We start from the raw sequence: 18,747 nt of genomic DNA on the forward strand, positions 1-18,747 counted from the left end.
GTCCCCCCCCCCCCTTTCTCTACTGTGCATCTCTAAAGGATGAGTTTGTGTTCAAGAAAACCAGAACATCTGCATTGTGCTTATACTCATATCTGTTTGGTAAACACCAGATTCACAAACATTTTTAGTGCATGCAAAAAACATTTTTTCCTTCTCTGAGGCAAAAGTTCAGAAGACACTTTGTACCTTTCTTATAATATACCAAAAGCCCTGACAATAGAAAAAGCGTTACTTAACAATGGTTACATAAATTCATATTTCTTCATATTTGAATTCATATTCTTCTTAGAGTAAAACTGTTAAAATGTTGCAGATATGACCTGGTTTTGTTTATCATTATAAACAAATTGAGAATTTTTTTCCTTTAGTCCGTTGTGAGTATTTGAACATCAGTGGATTTTGCTCACTTTTCAAGCATGTGTCCGTGACTTTGATTAAACACTAAAGACTTTCAGAATAAAGTCAGTATAAAACTCTCCACAGAGCATCAACAGAACCACTCACACAATAATGTAAAGCTGTCATTACTTTATATAGACATGTAAATTAGCATCTCACTGATCTATAAGAGAGTCATCCTTGGACAGATTACTAAATGGGCCCAGCAGACACGGGTGCAATGGGTCAGAGGGCCCTTTTGACTAGAGCTTCTGTTTGAAGTGAAGGTTAACATTTTCTCTTGATAAGTCAATCAAATGACTGCAAAGAGGCATAAAATACCCACAAAGAAATCCAAAATGAGAACAAAGAGACTTAGTCAATAGTCAAGCTGAGCCACACTAAGCTTTCATAATTTATTTCTATAAGTTTGGTCCTTTTTGAGGCAAGACGAATATGTGAGGAGGCAAAAACGACCTTTTAGAGTATGTCCTGTAAAGACCTACAAATGACCATAATGAGAGACTAATTGACTTCGCATAGACACAAAATGCCGTCTGAGTCTTGCTCCTATGAAGAGTTGGGCCTGTTGTCTGGTAATCGATGCCTGGAACTATCACGGATGTATTACACAGCCAAAGCGTAATCTGAACATACTGGCCAATGACAGTTGCTCACCCAACCTCATAGGATGGAAAAGTTTCTCCTGCTTCCTGCCTCCTGGTGCCAATAATGTATGTAAATTAGTGTCTGGACGAACCTGGCTGACTGCCCGCACACATGAATGGCATGAAAATAATATCTCGATATCACTCTTGGTGCGCTTTAAATATTTATTGGACATAATGGCTTAAAGAGTTATTTTAAAATGTGGTTGATGCTCAGGAAATTCTCTTATTACCTTTGCAGTGGTTTCCTTTCTGAAGAAAAGGTGTAGCAAAAAGTCTGTCTGAACCTCAGAGCGTCATGTAACCTGTAAGACTGCGTTGTTCTATGTAGAAATCTCTTTGTTTTTAAAAAAAGGCTTTTTGCCTTTAGGTCAGTAAGTTTTTTTTAAAAAAAACAGGGATTACAGGTGGAAAGGTTGGGGGCAGACTGGAGATTTAAGCTGTCTGTTGTTGGAAATGGAAAGACAAAAATTGCAGTTTTGATACACACAGCTATGTCTGTCATAACTATGACTTAAGATTCGGCCCCAGCTTTAGCGAGATTTCGAGCAGACATTTCAGCCAGAAGATGAAAACTACACTCCATTTTCACAGCATTGATAAGCAAATGGATCTCATAGGCTACTAATGGGGACTTGAATTAGGTTGACAGGGGCTAGATGAATGAGCTGAAGCCACATGAGATCCCTGCTAATGTAGTGTAATGGCTGATATGTGATTAGAAATGAGCAGATATTTAAAAATGAATCACTGACTAGATGTTGGAAAGTCTGAGGAGCCTTAACTTTTTAAATTGATAATAGAATTTTATTTTTGGAAGCTTTTCTTTTTCAAACATGCTTTAAGGACCTAATTGGTAATTTTATGGTGATGTAGATCCATTTTAGATTAGATTTATAATGGTAAAAAAGAACAGAAAATCTACATATTTTTTTGTTTTCAACCTTTTTGAAAATACAGTACATGCCTTATTTACTGAAAATGTGTCTGATACAAATACACTATTTTGCAGAAAACAGCTGTAGCCACTGACTGGTGACCTGTCCAGGGTGTACCCCTGCCTTTCACTCAAAGAGAGCTGGGATAGCAGATCCCTGTGACCCTAAATAGGAATATGCAGGTATAGATGATGGATGGATAGGCTGGATGGATAGGATATTATTGTAACTGTCATCTAGTGCTACTCTTTGCACTTAGACTGGAGCTGCCCTCTTGCTGCTTCCTGTGGTACATGTTTTGACGAATAGTTTGACATTTCACATATGTGTTCTTTTGCTTTCTTGCTGAGAGTTACATGAAAAGATGAACCAATGTCATCTGGCCAAGAAATGTCTGGCACAAAATTCCTCGTAGCACACAGTGTTGTTTTTTTGTTTTTTGTTTTAGGTTAAACAAACCACATATAATGTGTTAATTAGATTTAACTGGAGTGATTGAGAGATTCCGGTGGCTGCATTTTATTTCCCAGGATAGTATTTTCCAGTGTTTATGCTACGCTGAGCTAACAAGCTGTGACATATTTACTGAGCAAACATGAGGGTGGTATCAGTCCCCTTATTTTTCTCTCTGCACAAAAGCAGAAAATCTTAATTCCTAAAATACTGAACTATTCTATCACTGCTCTGACTGTTTTGAATTTTTTTCAGCTGCATAACAGTACATGATATATATGTGTGCAGACAGAAGCATGTGAAAATCAAGGTGTTCTCTGCCCCCAGGTTCTAATTCGGTAATAACTTCCTAATCACTCGACCTGTAGTTAAGTGCTCCTTGTTTCTAATCAGTTGATGCGTCTGATTAGTCTCACGTGGCCCAGGTCATTACTACCATCATCAACATATTTACATGTTTTACAGACTTTGTAATGACGCCAGTGGACATGTTCATTATTTTATCTATTAGCTGTTTCCAGTGACTCTTGACTGTGTGTGTGTGTGTGTGTGTGTGTGTGTGTGTGTTTGTCCAGGGGAAGGAGACGACAGAAGAGGAGGATGAAGTCGCTGTGGGAATGGAAAAAGGCTTTATGGATGAATTCTTTGAACAGGTTTGTCCTAATCTTTCTGTCTCTGTTGCTGTCAGCCACTATTCACACATAAGGAGACTCACAATAATCCAAAGCATTGCCATCTCAAATTAAAGTCCATATCAAGTGCTATACTGTAATCAGCCTCTGTATCAAAACCTCTCCTGATATTGAATCAAACTGTTTTGATTTTTCAGAGCAGTGGAATCAATTTTACATCATTTCGCTTCTCTAGGGAGCATCAAAGTGATTTATTGCTATTGATGTTGTTGCTGGTGTGACATGGATCCTTTTGTATTTCATTTCAATTCAAAAGGCTTTTATTGATTCAAAAACACAATGATTCTTTGAAAAATAACATCAGTGATTTCATTTATTTCTTCCCTATGTAAAAGTGCACCAGTGCGTGTGTTTGGGAGTGTACTTTCCTGTACACGGTGTTCACATGTGCTGGAAACACACACTGAACATTGTCATGTAGCAGCAGTTGACTTCTCCTCCCCAGAGAGATGGAGACCTGCTGTGAATCATCACTCATATGGAGCCAGGCTGACTTTTACTCTGTGACATCTAGTAAAGTAAAGTAGCTTCTGTAATGCCTTTTTAATGGACCTGCTGCATACATGTCCTGCAGCGAGTGGTTTAGAAGTAAAAAGTAGGATTATTTATCTTTCATCAAATAAGAAGAAGGCTGAATGAAACTTTGCATCCTCTATCTAATGCATATTTATCATGACTTTCATCCTCCATCACTGCGACTTTTTCTTTTTCATACCCCAATGTAATTTTTTTTTTTCCCCAAACACCTGTGTATATCACTTTATGTACACGGTGGCTTTAACTTTGAAGCATATAAATCACCATTGCAAATGCTGCTACAAAGGTGGTTTGCCTGAGGTTGAATGCCATTTAGCAGCGTTTGTGAGTTATTAAAGTGATCTGACAAGCAGCACTTTGATATGTGAGTTTTCAAAGCAATATGAGACAACAAACACATCACTAAAAGGCTTCAGGTGCAACAGCTAAAACCCTCTGTAAAGACATTTAATATCTCAGGGGGGAATGTTTAAAAAAATCATGGAAAATGCAGATCAACAAGAAGCAGCCATCACCTATTGTGACTAGACACATGATGGAAATATTGTACATGACATAGGAGTTTGACAAATTCCGCTAGACGAAGTTACTAAATGTAAGTTCAGCCAGGTATAGAAGTCAATTTTAAATTCACGAGCTCCATACAGTTTCAATCAAACATGACCACAGCCTCTCATTCAAGCAACTGAGCCGCACATAAATAGATGTGGCGCTCATTCATTCTGTTTAACGCTGCTTTCATGCAGCTACAACCGCCGCCTGCTTCTCAGCACTTCCACCCCCTCCGCCTCCCACAGCATTAGCATTTAGATTTCTCTGTTCAGTATGAGTTCATGTAAATGTAACTGTTGTGTTTCTCACACTCTGCACGGTGTTTCTGAGCTTACAGACAAAAAAAAAAAAATCTGTGTCACAGCTGTGTCGATTTATTTTTGATCATCACAGGAGCAGAGCCCTGCACCACTTCACTAAAGTGTGCCCTGTGGTTCTAATAAATACTTAACACCTAGAATGAGTGTCCAGACTTAACTGTCAACTTAATGTGACCCACCTTTATTGAAACGCTTCTTGATGTTGACTTATCTCTTGAGCCATCCATTTTCAAGGTTAGGGTGGAAACAAGACGAACGCAGCGGCTCAGGCTTTGTAGTGTGGGTGGGAGATTTACCGTAATCCATCTAAAGTTTGCTTGATCTACCTATATATTTCCCACTTTGTCAGGTCTTGAAAGAGAAACATCCTTTGGTGTCAAAACTGCCTGAACTTGATTTAATGCTGAAAATGTAATGAGAGATCGCACTTTTACTGTATGACAAATGACCCACAGCTAAACACACATATGTTTGTTACTTTTATAAGTGGAAGGAATTGTTTTTTGCCTCTGCCCCAGGAATAAATCTCTTGAATTTGAGGTTTCACGATCGATACATGGGTAATGCACAGTGTAGCTTTAAAATTACACCTAAAACACCGTGATTAGAGGTTGTTTTAGCTCTGCAGTCATTTCTCACATATTTATCTCCTCTCCTTTACTGACAGGCTGCTTGTATCCATCCTAAATACTGAAGCATCTCTTTTATCTGTCTGCAATTTCAGTCTCAAGCGAGAAAGTAAAGAGAGGGGGTTTTGAGTGAAATGCGGAGATGGAGATCAACAGAGAACAGTTTAAGACTAAGCTAAAAGATGAAGGGGTGGTGAGAGGGAGAGAGAGAAGTTAGGCAGCAAGACCAGCAGGTGGAATGGGTGATAACATGTCAGGGAGATGTAGATAGTGAGGGAGGCAGATTGAGGAAGCAAAGAGAGAGAAGGAGAAATCAGGCTCTCACCCTGACTGGGTGTGTTAATTAAGCTTTCAGTGGTGATGTGGAGGGAAAGCAGACGGTGCGGAGACCACTGCAGCCCTCTGCCCTTCACTCACACCATAAATATGAACAGAGTGTGGATATTGATTTTCTAATGTGTTTGTGGCATTTGTGTGAGCATGTATGTGGCTGTGGCTATTTCTGGTTTTGCCACATAACGTAGTCTGAAGCATCATCTAGTGCACTGTGCCTAAAAACTCTGTGTGTGTGTGTGTGTGGTTGTGTTTGTAATTGTTTATATGGAAGCTAGAAGATAAGGTTGCATTTTCATCATTGTCAAAACATCCAATGAAAAAAAGAAAACCAGCAGGTTTAGGTTTGTTGTCATTTGTGCACATTTGTTTGATGTAGATGGAAGGAAACAAAATGCCATTGCTCATTGTCGTCAGTGAAACAGAGCACAGACGTGCAGACAATGATCAGTCCTAGACCAGCAGGAATAATTATTTTCTCATCTCTTTGCAAATTTGAAATGTTTTTGGGGTGTTTTTGCCTTTGACAGTCAAATAAAGGTGGACAAGAAACAGGAGAGACAGAGGTAAAGAAAAGGGGGAGACCTGCAACATGTCAGCAGCCAGACTCAAATCACCATTACACATAGTGTCCAATGCCCATGGAGAACCTGCGAGTAACAATCGGCTATTGGGCTGCTCCGAAATTTGAAATGTTGGTGGAATTTCACCAAAACAATCACTGAGTTTCCAGTAGCAGTGATGAAAGTCTGACAGTGTGTGCTCGCCGGTGGGATGCTAAAATAACAACGGTGGCACATCATGATCTTAAACTCCACCAAAAAGAACAGTTTTTGGAGGCAACCACAGAATTCGTGCACCTTTCTCTGTTGGCAGAAACGCACATCACCGTTAATAGTCCAACCAGACAACAATGATGGCCTGATGTCTCAGTAACCAGTCAGCTTGTGCAGCTGGATGACTGTGTCCAGAATGTGTTTGTGGTTCCAGGACAATATAATACAGCTGTACTTTGTTTCACATTGGGTGGTCCAGAAGTTCCTGGACTCTTTAGCTGATTTTCCCAGATTTCCAGTTCATATAACTTAAGACAATAAATAAATAAAAACACTGAATATTTGGTGCAAAAGACGCTTCTGCATCCGCAAAGAATAACCATAAATGACCATAAATGATGACCTGACTATGATGACCTGATTCTTTGTCATAGAAGTTTATCTTGAACCTCCCAGATAAGGAGTGGAAAGCATGTGAATGACAGTTAAAAACAAAGTGTCAGATTCAACAATATACTGAAACTGTCTGCTATGTACGGGACATGATCAAACCTAGGAATGAGGCAGGACGGTTTAGTTTGGTAATTACTTTAATTATACATGTAGATCACAATAACTGCAGACACGAAGTTCTGATTATGGAAATTATGTCAGTGGGTATTCATTTTGTTTTCTTTGTTAACTGTAGTATGTATTCCATCCATTTTGTTTTGTCCATGAAGCTGTTGGTACACATGATGGAGTAATAATAATAATAAAATTAAATAAAAAAAATAAAACATCTGACACTTAATCATTGAAATGAGTAATTATTTCTCACTAGCAAAGAAATGCCAGCACAGAATCCCCAAAGTAATAGTTTTCATAGAAATTTTCATGACATTGTAAATGTTCTGTTATACTTGTTGGTCTTTTCTCACCTCTAAAAAAAATCAGAAGTTATTCTTATGATGCAGCAACAAAATAATCTGATTTTCTATCATTTGTCTACAGTAGACTGTTTATAGTCCACTCAAGGGTTGTGGTAGGAAAAAAATGGGAAAAAATATAAAACCAACTTTGTGCTGTTTTAAAAATGGTTACAAAGTGCTTTACAGACAAACATCAAGCCACATACAGTGAGATAACAATAACTAAAACTTCATAAAAGCTGTGAATTGATTTTTAGCTTTATCTTTATGTATGTGTCGTGACATGAGATGCATGTAAGCACCAGTATATTTTTCAGTATTTCTCTTCCATCGTGTGGCAGGGCTCATTTCATGCTCAAAAAAATCCTTCATTTAATGATGCAAGAATGAAGTGAGCAAAAGCAAGATAGACTCGATGTGGCCTCAAGCTTTTAATCGTTCGCCTTACGAGATAAAAATTAGACTTTTGCACCAGAAAAACTAAAATGAGTCAAAGTTGGAAAACTAATGTCTTGAAGTTCTGTCCTGTTCTGAAATGACTAAACTGTCCTTATACTGTAAGTGTGTGTGTGTGTGTGTGTGTGTGTGTGTGTGTGTGTGTGTGTGTGTGCGTGCATTTGCTTTTGCATGTATGTGAGCTGTGTCTGATATTAGTTTTTCTCCACCAGCCATCAAACTGGCCTGTTGAGAGCTGAGATGCACTGACTCACCAACACATGGTCTCTAAACCAGGAGAGTTTAAATTGGTTTCATCTTCTGCTCACTTACTGTCTCCTTCACTTCCTCCCTCCCTCATTTCCTGTCTCTCTCTCTCTCTCTCTCTCTCTCTCTTATTTTTTAACTCACTGATTTTTCTATACTTATCTGTCCAACATTTTACTTCTTACTCTGCACTCACCTCAGTGTTCTTTCTCTACTGCCTGCTCTCCCCCAGCCATCGTTCAGAGGCAGTTTCATAGTTATTAAAAAACAAATCGAGTCAGCAGCTAATTAAAAAGATAATGAGCTAATAATGAGGCAGGCTGGGAGGGCAGATAGTCAGAAATGTATTGATGGACAAATGGAGGGAGAGCAAAGTTGTGAGAAGCATCAGAGGAAAAGGTGGGCCACACATAGAAAAGTCACACCAGAGCTTTGGACATGGATGTTTCGAAGACCAGCGTATGTCTTGGTGGCAAATGATGCCCGGAATTGCTGGGAGCTCAAAGACTGATTTGCCTGTGTTGCACTTCCAGGGTCAGTTTGCTTCAATGCATTTAATCCTCTGATGTGCAACCTTTTAATGCACAAGACATGTCCAATATGTCCTGTGTTGTTTTTTAAAGGTATTTTATCCATAGCTCAGTGTTTCTCTGGAACATCTTTAAAACAAATTTATGTCATCACTTTTAAAAATGTATTTTTCTGCGTTAAACACATCTAAGTAAAAATGACAGATATGGGTCAAAAATCAGGCACCAGGTTTTGTTGTAAAAACAATGAATGTTTTTCAAATGCATTGTTTTTGTAACAATTCACACTTAACATTAAATCATTTATAACATTTTAAAATATTCACATCACTATTATCCCATCATTACAGTATAATTTAATGATATAGTGATTTTCATTGCCATAATACTGCAGGGAACAATACCAACAAAAAAACTGTGAAGAGCTTCAACATCATTTGTATTCCTGTATTATAGCCTGGTCATGGATAGTCAGTCATTGTATTTGTCTCTATGAGTCGCACTCAAATGGGGCTTGACATTTGCACAGGTTGATTTCAGCAGTGACTTGTAACACAGACTAGTTACTTCAGCAGGCTAAAAGTTAGGTTGAGAATGGCTGGTATGTGACCCAGATAAGAAAATCATGTAGGCTACTGCACACCATAGTCAACACATAATCAGTTTATTTGTCATCTTTCTGGAGAATATGTCTTTAAGATTTATTTAATAGCTACATTAGGCACCAAGATAAAAACCTTTTTTTTTTTTGATGGGATTTATCTTTGCTGTCACTAGATGTTTTCTAGTCATAAGAAGCTAGTAGGTAGTGAAGACTTGATCCAGTTTCTTTAGGAAATGATAAACTTTGCATACTGGAGCTTCTTAGATAATAATTTGTACAATATTTTACTTCGAACAATTTGGTGAAGGCAGTTTGTCTTTATTCACCTAATTACAGAACAAGGTCCAAGAAGTTGTGTTTGGAGTTTGGCGTGAAAAACCCTTGGCCCTTAGCTCAACGTCTCTGGGATAAATTGAATGTGAGCTGTTAACAGAAATTATTTCCCACCATCAGTGCCACTTATACTCTTGTGGCTGAATGAGAACTAATCTAATCCTTTCCTGACAGTTGTTTTTGACTGAAATTACTTAGTTTTAGTTTGAACACAGCCCTGTTTGCTGCAAAATCTAGTCCACACATCACACTTATAAATAAGAGATTGACCATTTTTATATCTGTGTGTTCTTTGACATGGACTTTCTTCACTCTGCCTCTAATGTAGTAATGACATCTTCAGTTTGTTTCAGCATCAGTCAGACTCATCACTGTTGCGTCAGTATGCTGAGCAGATCTAAAGCACATTTTGGTCTGTCCATGTCTCTGTCTCTCGCTACAGGTTGAAGAGATCCGGGGTTTTATCGAGTCTCTGGCAGAGAAAGTTGAACAGGTGAAGAGGAAGCACAGCGCCATCCTGGCGTCACCTAACCCTGATGAGAGTAAGGCTGTGTGTCTTTTATGTTTCTTGTTTAATTCTCTCCACAGCTGCACCTACACAACTCTTGGCCTGACAATAATACTGTATTTTCATTTTGATTAGACCTGATTTGTCAGGTGGAGTTTTTGCACTAGTTTTTTCTGCTTATCCTATTAGGTTGGTCACAGGAAATATGGAAATAAATCAGGACTTTTTCATTGCAGACATTTTTCTAGTGGGTTTTTTTCAGGAGCTCTGGAAATGATCTTAGAGTGGATTAGTCACATGCAATGAGACCGACTCAAAAGTTTGCCACCAGATCCAACTCTGAACTAAGCCTCATGTTTCCATGTTAACAGTGTCAGTGACAATGCTCATAATTTGCAGTTTGCTAACAAATCTTTGTAGTGACAGAGGAAAGAGGTTTTAGAAAGCACAGTAACCTATAATAGAAAACAGTCATTTTTATTTTCCCAAGAAAACTTTCATGAGCCAATAAGCAGAAATGTTGAACTCTGCATTGATATTTTATGCTACTGTAAGTTTTTTTTCAATTGTTACAATCTTTGCTGGTTTTTCTCTGTAAAATATCCTTGTTACATTTTCTACTGGCATGAACAGATCTAAACAATAAGGTGGTTTTCCGTCTTCCGTGGATTAACTTAGAATTTATTGCAAGAACTGAACTTTTTAGAGTTGCATGTCTCTTCCTGCTGTATCTTTGACAGTTGCTGCTCACTGTGTGTTTACTGCCCTCAGTGCCATTTCATACTGAACTCCTCGACATATTATTTTTAATAGTATTTTATGATGTGCATTTTTCCCAAATGGGTGATTTGTAATGAATTACTTCATTGATTAAACCGAGGCTGACACCAGATTCTTCACCTATATTCTGTTGCTCTTTAATAACATTGTTTCATACTGCAGTGACTCAGTAATGAGTCAGAGAAGCTCCTAATGGAAGGAAGAAAGAGAATGAAGCCAAAAGTCATTGTTTTTTATGCTGTTTAATGTACAACTGCAGTCAGAAGCCTGATAGTGGCAGCTTCCACTGAATAAAAGCAAAATAAATGACTCGAATTGAAGAAATAAAGAACAGTTTGCGAGAAAAGTCAAAAGCCTGGTTGTTGATGGAGAGTGTGAGAAAAGTCTGAGACTCTTGAAGAGCCGTCACCTCTGCTCATCAGGCCTCTCTGTTCTTTTGAGAAATCGCTTACATTCTTCTCTGTTTTTCCTCCACTTTTCTGCTCCATCTCAATTGCTCTTCATCCAGTCTTTACCGCGTCACCTACTGATAAAACCATCAGCCATATTTCTCAGTTTCCTACTCTTGCCTTCACCCATTTCAGCCACTCTCTTTAGCTTTTGTTCAATCTGAGCCAAATACATAAATCCATCTCACCTCTTCTCTTCTTACTCCCCCCACTTCTGTTCTGTTTTCTCACACTTCTTCCTCTCATGTATATCTGGACATTGAACTAGACCCCTGCTCTCACAGGGTTGATGTTACTCATACCAGTAAGACCCTGCAGTCCTTCTTCCTCTCCCCGATTCCCTTCATCCCACCTACATGAAAAAGCATTGATCCGCTTGCAAGCAGCAGGCATCAGATGAGCACTTGAACTAGTCGGGGTGTGCAGACTACACACAGAGCGGAGCAGCTCTCTAGCAATGTGCTGCATTTACGATGCGATTTCTTCCACTGATTGTTTCCTTTTGATTGAAATAAATGTTCCATGTGTATGTGTGTGTTTTCCCTGATAAACACACATCTGTCGGCACCTGATGTGAATGTCAGGCTCGTTCATCACGTGGAGGTCAGTATGGTCTTCGCTGTCTGCCTGTTGCATTGTGGCCACAGACTGTGACTAATGTGAATGTGCTAATACAGGAAGCTGCTTTGTCTTTTGAGCAACATTTTATAGCCATGTCTTTCTACCATGAATCGAATTCATATTGACCTCATTTACACTGACTGACACTCTGTGCTTGGAAAACAGTACACAGTGAATTGGTTCGTCTAAAGTGTGAAAAGAAAATTCAAAAAAATGTGTAGTATTGATGTAATTATATTAAATATTAAACATGTTTGGAACAGCTCACTATGAGCAGTTCTAATTACTTTCCTTGACAATATACGCTCCTGGTCACTAACACATGATTCATGTGTTTATGGCTATGTTTGGGCAACTTAAAGCACATGGGTGACATTAAAAAGACACAGTGGCTTTTCTTAAATACTTGGGGCAGGGCACAAGAAGTGTTTGTACAGCAGCTTTAGCAGCATGACAGTGTTGGTTGGTTGGTCAGGCCAACGCTTTGGATCAGACTGAATAATTTTAACCTGATGGATTGCCATGCAATTTGCTAAACATATTCAGATAGTCCTTACTATGAATTTCATTTTTTAGTTTTTTATAAGCAAATAACAGCAAAGCTAATGATGATCAGCTTCAAGCTCAAATTAAATAAAGGAAATAAAAGTGAAAAAAAGCTAACACTGGTCTTTGTATGCTGAACAAATACTAAATCTTTGGTTTGATAGACATTAAGAACAATTCATTTTCTGGATTAGAATAGAACACAATGTTAGTCTCATCTGAAAAATATAGGGTTTGCACATGTGTGTAGTCTCTGTCTGGAGACTGCCTGGAAATTCTGGTCTTTAATTAATTATTTTTTTCTTTCACAAAAAGACATTTCTTCTTCCTCATATTCTGTTTTAGTTTATTAAGTCAGCTTCAGCATTACAAAGGCTTTGCTGGTCTTTGTTTTCTCCCCTGTGGTGCGAGGAGTCTCTTCTGCTTCTGCTGTAACTTCACAGCAAGTTTCTCCTACCAAACCAAACTTCATCTCCTTCACAATGAGAATTACCTTCCTCCTCCTTTTCTCTAACATTTTCCTCATCCAAATAATCCGCTCCATTTTTTTTTTAATCTGCTAACACTGATATCATCTGAAATAGATGCTGAGTCAAATATTGAGTGAGGGTGATCACAGCTTCATTTTTCTCTCCAGTCTACTGATAAACAGCATAATGGAAGAGCTGTGGGGAATCACATACACATTTTCTTTTCCTTTTCAGTAAAGGTCTTTCACAACTGAGCGTAACATTTTCAGGTGGCAAACCTTTTGCTTCAGTTTCATAATCACATCACGACTCCCCAGCCACCACCCACCCGTCCAGCTTCACGACCCCAGCCTCCACACTCTTTCTCCTCCTATTGTGTCCGATGACTGAGGCATTTTCCTCGTGATTTTCACAGGGTTAATTCCAGCCTACACACTCATACTGTCACACACACACACACACACACACACACACACACACACACACGCACAGATCCTCTGTGTAATATTACCCTCGCCCCTGCATTACACATGTTCTCGCATCACAGTTTACCCACCCCCCCCTAAATAAAGCATAGCGAATGCTCACAAAGGAATTGCACTATACATGTTTGTGTGCTTGTTGTTGCTTGGTTGATGTTAAAGCTCTATCTGTCTTAGTGGGCTGTGCTCAACAGTGGCATGCAAGGTTCAATAATGGTGATAGATTAGCTAATAGCCATCAGATCATAATGGGTATTGAACCTGTGTTTCCTCACGGACACATTCTTCTAATGCAGGAAGGGAAGACTCAGATGGATTTTATATTTTGAAATATTATTGAATTTGAATTTTCCATTAAAATATATGTTTTGTTTTGTAGCATTGTTTGTTGGACTTGTCAAACTGTTTTGCTTGATGATCGTTTTTAATATGTTATAATATAAGGTTGATAATTAGTGAAGGTTGCTTCTTCAGCAGGAGCATCTGTGGTCTTTATGCTCAGCTACTCTCAGGAGAGTGTGAGGTTGGTATAAATGAAACGCTGCCTTGAGAGAAGTGGAGGTATTAAAACCGTCAGGAATGCTTGTTTGATCAGCATTACAAAATTTGTTTTTATGACACTTTCTTGTGTTTGTTTTTTTTTGCTGTCAGCACCTCTACTCCCTCTGTTCGCTCTCACAGTGACTGATGCCTTGTATCAGATAGTAGCTTCCACAGATAAAGATGGTTTACAGTGAATTTACAACTCTCTGTAGTCTGATAGCTACTCTAGGTGCAGCATGTTTCGTTAAATCTATCATTTCCCCTCTCTTTACTTGCAAGCTAGATACCTATCACTCCCAGTCAGTCCAAGAGGACAGAGAGTGTCATCGCTGTGATATGGATGAGGTTATATTCTACTGTGAATATTATGTTTGGCAGATACAGATTAGTATTATGTGTTTGTATATTTTCATTCTGGTTTTTGCCTCTCTATGTAATTTGACTGGTGTCTTGTAAACCCAGGTTCACTGGGTATATAACACTTGAATAAACATGCTCATCAGTTCAATGTATCTAAAAATAACACTGTTCTTTGGAGGGTGTTAAAACATTAGAAAAACTACACCACACAATACTATTTTACAGGCTTAAAGGTAATCAGATAAGTAGTTCGACCAACTTCTTAAAAAATTAGTATCTACCTATATCTCTAGTGTCAGGGTGCAGCAGATCCCCGTGACTCTAAATGGGACTAAGCGGGTATAGATAATAGATGGATGGATGGATCTCTAGTGTCACAAATACATTTAAATCATTAACATTAACCAAGATGATGTATCTGTATATATACACCAAGTGTCAAAATCACAATTATGCATAGAGCACATTTTTTGAGTATCCAGTTTGCATAACCAATGCATCTGGGCTGAGGAGTGACTGTGTACTAGGACCATAAACACTGATCCCAGTGCACTTAATGTGCCTTTCTGGTTTGTACATTACATTAAAGCCATTTGAGACACACAGCCTGGCCTGGTGTGATACAGTGTGCTGTACTTAGACGATGTGGAAATCAATGGAAAACTAACAGAGAACCACTGGCGGGACCTTAGATTTGTGCTTTCTCCCAGAGCTTCTGGTTGCAGGATTTTTAGATCAATTGTAATGTCAGACAATGCTGCTGTCTGCCAGAAAATTAGTCCACAAATAAATATAAACAACATAACTCAATCTGTCACACTATTTTTGATTGTGCATCACTTCATTTTCGGATTTGTTTAAAGGATCAGCGGATCATGTCTTTTGTGACTTTGTTTTCATTCAAACCAAATCACAAAAACGGTGGAAATATCAACCCATTTTTCTATCGCTCATCCTTCCAGGATGGCGGGGCTGGACCTAGTCCCAGCCGACACTGGGTGAAAAGGTGGGTACGCCCTGGATAGATCACCAGTTCATGACAGAGGCAGAGGAAATATTAACTTTGAATTTCAGTTGTTCATTAAACCTCACAATTACTCCCATATAAAGTACAAAAGTTCAAAAGTTTTCATTTTGCCGAGCTATCACCAAGCCGCTACAAAATATACTTAGACATTTAGTTAATTAGATGCAGAGAACTTGCTCTTTTGATTCTTATATGTGACAGTTTATTTAACAACAAATCTGTTTTTGCATCCACTTAGTGCCCCCGCCCCCGACATCTCAGCCTCCACTTTCTAAAGAGCATCTTTCCTCTGACTCTTAAAAATCCTCAACTCACAGCTCTGGAGATGCTTGTTTTAATTGCAGCCTCTGAGTGTTACTATTTGTGTCACTTTTTGGCTGAGTGTGCTTCCACCCTCGGAGTGCTGTTTGCCAAAGCTCCTCCACCCTCAAACCAAAATTTGAAAGTGTTGTGTAAGTTCCCCCAGCTTTCTGTATTCTCTTTGTTCTTCCTCAGCAGTCTTTTTTTTTTCTTTGTGACTCTGTCTTTTATCTCTCTCTGTTTCCCTTTCCCTTACATCTTCCTCATAATGTCTGGGATGGTGCAGTGCCACAGCCATTGAAGACAGAATAAATTGTGATGTGGACATGCTTGTTCGAAGCTAAATACACACAGATGCATCCATGCACACAGTGAGGGTCAGAGCTAGTCAAAAAAAAAAAAGTCAGGGATAAATGGGTTTAACTGGCTTCTGTCCTCTTGGCTCCTGGTCCCGCAGTCAGCAGGACATTTGCAGTGTTACTAGTCTGATATAGTCTGAAATGTCAAGTGTTGGGAGGCTTCATAATGACTGCCATGTTAACACCCTGTAACCCTATTCTGGTGTCTTGGAAAAATGTTGCATGAGAAAAGCAGCTTGTTAGAGAGCAGGAATGGTTTATCTTCAGCTTAATCACTTAATCAGATACAACACCCACGTCTACTCTGGGAAAAAAAAGATATATATATATATATATATAGTGTGTTTAACTTACTGCAGGAACAGTATGATAATGATAAATATTAATCTAAATGAAATGCTAAAGTTAAAAATATTCTTCTCACATCGCAGCATGACTGCAGAGCTATCCACTCAGAATATTTTAATTAGAATGTGGAGTTTTAGGATAGGCATAATGAAGTTTAGAATAACCTTCAGTTTAAGTATGTGTTGTTTAATAGATTACTGTTCCATTAATATCGCTGTCAGATTTGCAATGATCAGTTTAAATAAATAATCGAAATCAATTTGTCGGAACAAGCGATATTGTCATGTTTATTCTACATGTTGTTCTTCCACGGCAGAACCTTGTCCTGTACCTACATTATCCAATATGTAACTCAACCAACCACAGTTCAGTTGTTTATCAGGGTGCATCATACTCTCATCTATGCTGGCCTTAAGCAGACCCCACACCCCCAGATTTTTTTTTTATTTCAAAACTTGTGCTCCTATGGCTCTGACCAACACATGCCTCGGGTTTTCTAAAGAGCATTTATCAGCTTTCAAACAGCTTCCTCTGGAGTTACAAAGGCTTCATACTACTTTTTCCACATTTGCCATAGTCCTCCTCAACACCTCTAAACAGACTTTGAAGTGTGAAATCAGCACACTCCACCTTTAAGGCTGATATTGCTTTTGGAAATGATCTGAGCATGTGTGGTATTATCTGAAGCCTTTTCTCTCTGGGATAGTTTAGTAGTTTATATGCACTGTCAGTTTGTAATTACCTGAGTTCACACTGTATTGATGCGATAAGGCAAATGTCAGTGATGTTTGTGGGACGAGTTCAGATTCCATCAGTCTGAAACATCAGAAACCTGGACTCTAGACGATCAATAGGCAGAGCAAACACAAAAAGATAAATAACGACAAGTTAGAGCACTGGAATGTCAGCAACTGGCTGCAAGTTGGAGCGGTGGAAAGAACAGACTTGGTGTCTTGTCAGTATCATGGTACCCAACATCAGATTGGCACACACTCACGTGTCACTATAATAGTAGAACCTGTTTTATCAGTGTGAAGAGCAGACTGCTGATTGTCACAGTCAAGAAGAACCTTGATGGTGGTCGTACATAAATGAATAAATGTTTCTGCTATTGAGCCGAACTGAAGCTGAAAGTTGTAAAGAACTTACCCACCAGTTTAGATGATGTTTATTAAATCCTGCTCGTATGCTTTCATCCTCACATTTCTGATGAGGGATCAAGGTACAGTACAGTACCATCCTGAACAGTAGACATGAAGGCTGGTAGTGTACTGCAAGTAAAATTACATCTAGTGTGTGTGTGTGTGTGTGTGTGTGTGTGTGTGTGTGTGTGTGTGTGTGAAAAAGCTCTCTGATACAATGCTGCAAACAAATTCAAGTAGAGATGAACTAAGCAGACAACCCAGAATTGGACTAAATGGCATAAAGAATGGACGGATGGACGTTTGTAATATATTTAGTTAAGTATGGAAAGTTTTTCAGTTATTAAAAACACTGGAAATTTTAGTTTAGTACCAAATGTGTTTATCTTATGTGCAATAAATGTGTAATACGTGTGACCGGTCAAATGATTACACTTTCATTTTCTGATCTGCCTCATCTGCTGCTTCATTCATGCTCCACAATCACTGGTTCATTCATTGGACACTGCGATTCCAGCGGAAGAGTGACATCCAGTTACTCTTACGCGTGCTGAGCCTGGGTTTCTGCTGATAACAGCAACGTCTCTGCTCCTTCCACAAAAAGGAATCGCCTATTTGTGCTCTTGATTTCACAAAGATTTGATTTGATTCATGTGTGGGGTGTTGAAGGAGGGTTAGTTCTGCCGGCTGAATCCTGATTGCCACACATACCCTTTGGCAGCCCAGGCTTCCCCACCAAATATCACCATGTAACCATCTCCCATCAGCTTCTTACTTGGCCTGTCTTTGCCTGAAATTGGAAAGCGTTGAATGATCTTGGGGCTATATGGTCTGCTTTGGTTCTATGTGTAGTTTCACCAATTCTGGTTTCATTTTGTCCAGAAAAATAACACCTAAATAAACAACAGCCCCCTCTAATTATTTACAGGCTTTTCTACTGTACTTGTGGTTTTTGGCCACAGATTCTGTCTTCTAATAAGCAAGTAAGGGCAAAATGCAAATATTAACAGTATCCTGAAAAATACCTTTATTACATTCACATGAAAATCCTGGAGTAACATTTTTAATTTTCTTTTCCGTCTGTGCCTTTCATCCTTCTGCCTCTCATATAGCTTCCACATTTCCTCCATTTCTCCCTGCCTTGTAGCGTCTCTCTGGCTCTCCGGCTTTTTCCTCCTCTCTTTGAAACTATCTGAAGCCACCGAGAGGACCGACTGCACACATTTCCATAGCAACACAATCTTAATGATGGCAACAAGCGTGACCTGCAGATTCCATTTGAGAGCGGCTGGGATGGAGTGTGAAGCCACAGCTCAATTGACTCCTCAGTTTTGCCCTCTAATTTGCTTCCCGCTCACTTCTCCCTCTATGTATTCATCAGTGTCTGTGCGCTTCCTCTTTTCAGACAGCCAATAATGAGGCTGAATGGATACTTGATCGAGCAGGTTGGCCTCTT

The 18,747-nt window shown here is 39.0% G+C and overlaps 1 protein-coding gene across 3 annotated transcripts in view; it reads left to right on the top strand.

Moving 5' to 3' along the window:
- The window catches only part of stx1a (syntaxin 1A (brain)), a 49,330-nt gene that overhangs the window by 11,328 nt on the left and 19,255 nt on the right, over window positions 1–18,747 (top strand). For all 3 annotated transcript variants that reach the window (XM_026298582.1, XM_026298581.1, XM_033325536.1), the window contains exons 2-3: window positions 3,013–3,090; window positions 9,799–9,898. In XM_026298582.1, coding sequence (XP_026154367.1) covers window positions 3,013–3,090; window positions 9,799–9,898 — 178 coding nt within the window. The remainder of the gene's footprint in view (window positions 1–3,012; window positions 3,091–9,798; window positions 9,899–18,747) is intronic.

This window comes from Mastacembelus armatus, chromosome 13, assembly GCF_900324485.2.
Source record: "Mastacembelus armatus chromosome 13, fMasArm1.2, whole genome shotgun sequence".
NCBI classification, from domain to species: Eukaryota; Metazoa; Chordata; class Actinopteri; order Synbranchiformes; family Mastacembelidae; genus Mastacembelus; species Mastacembelus armatus.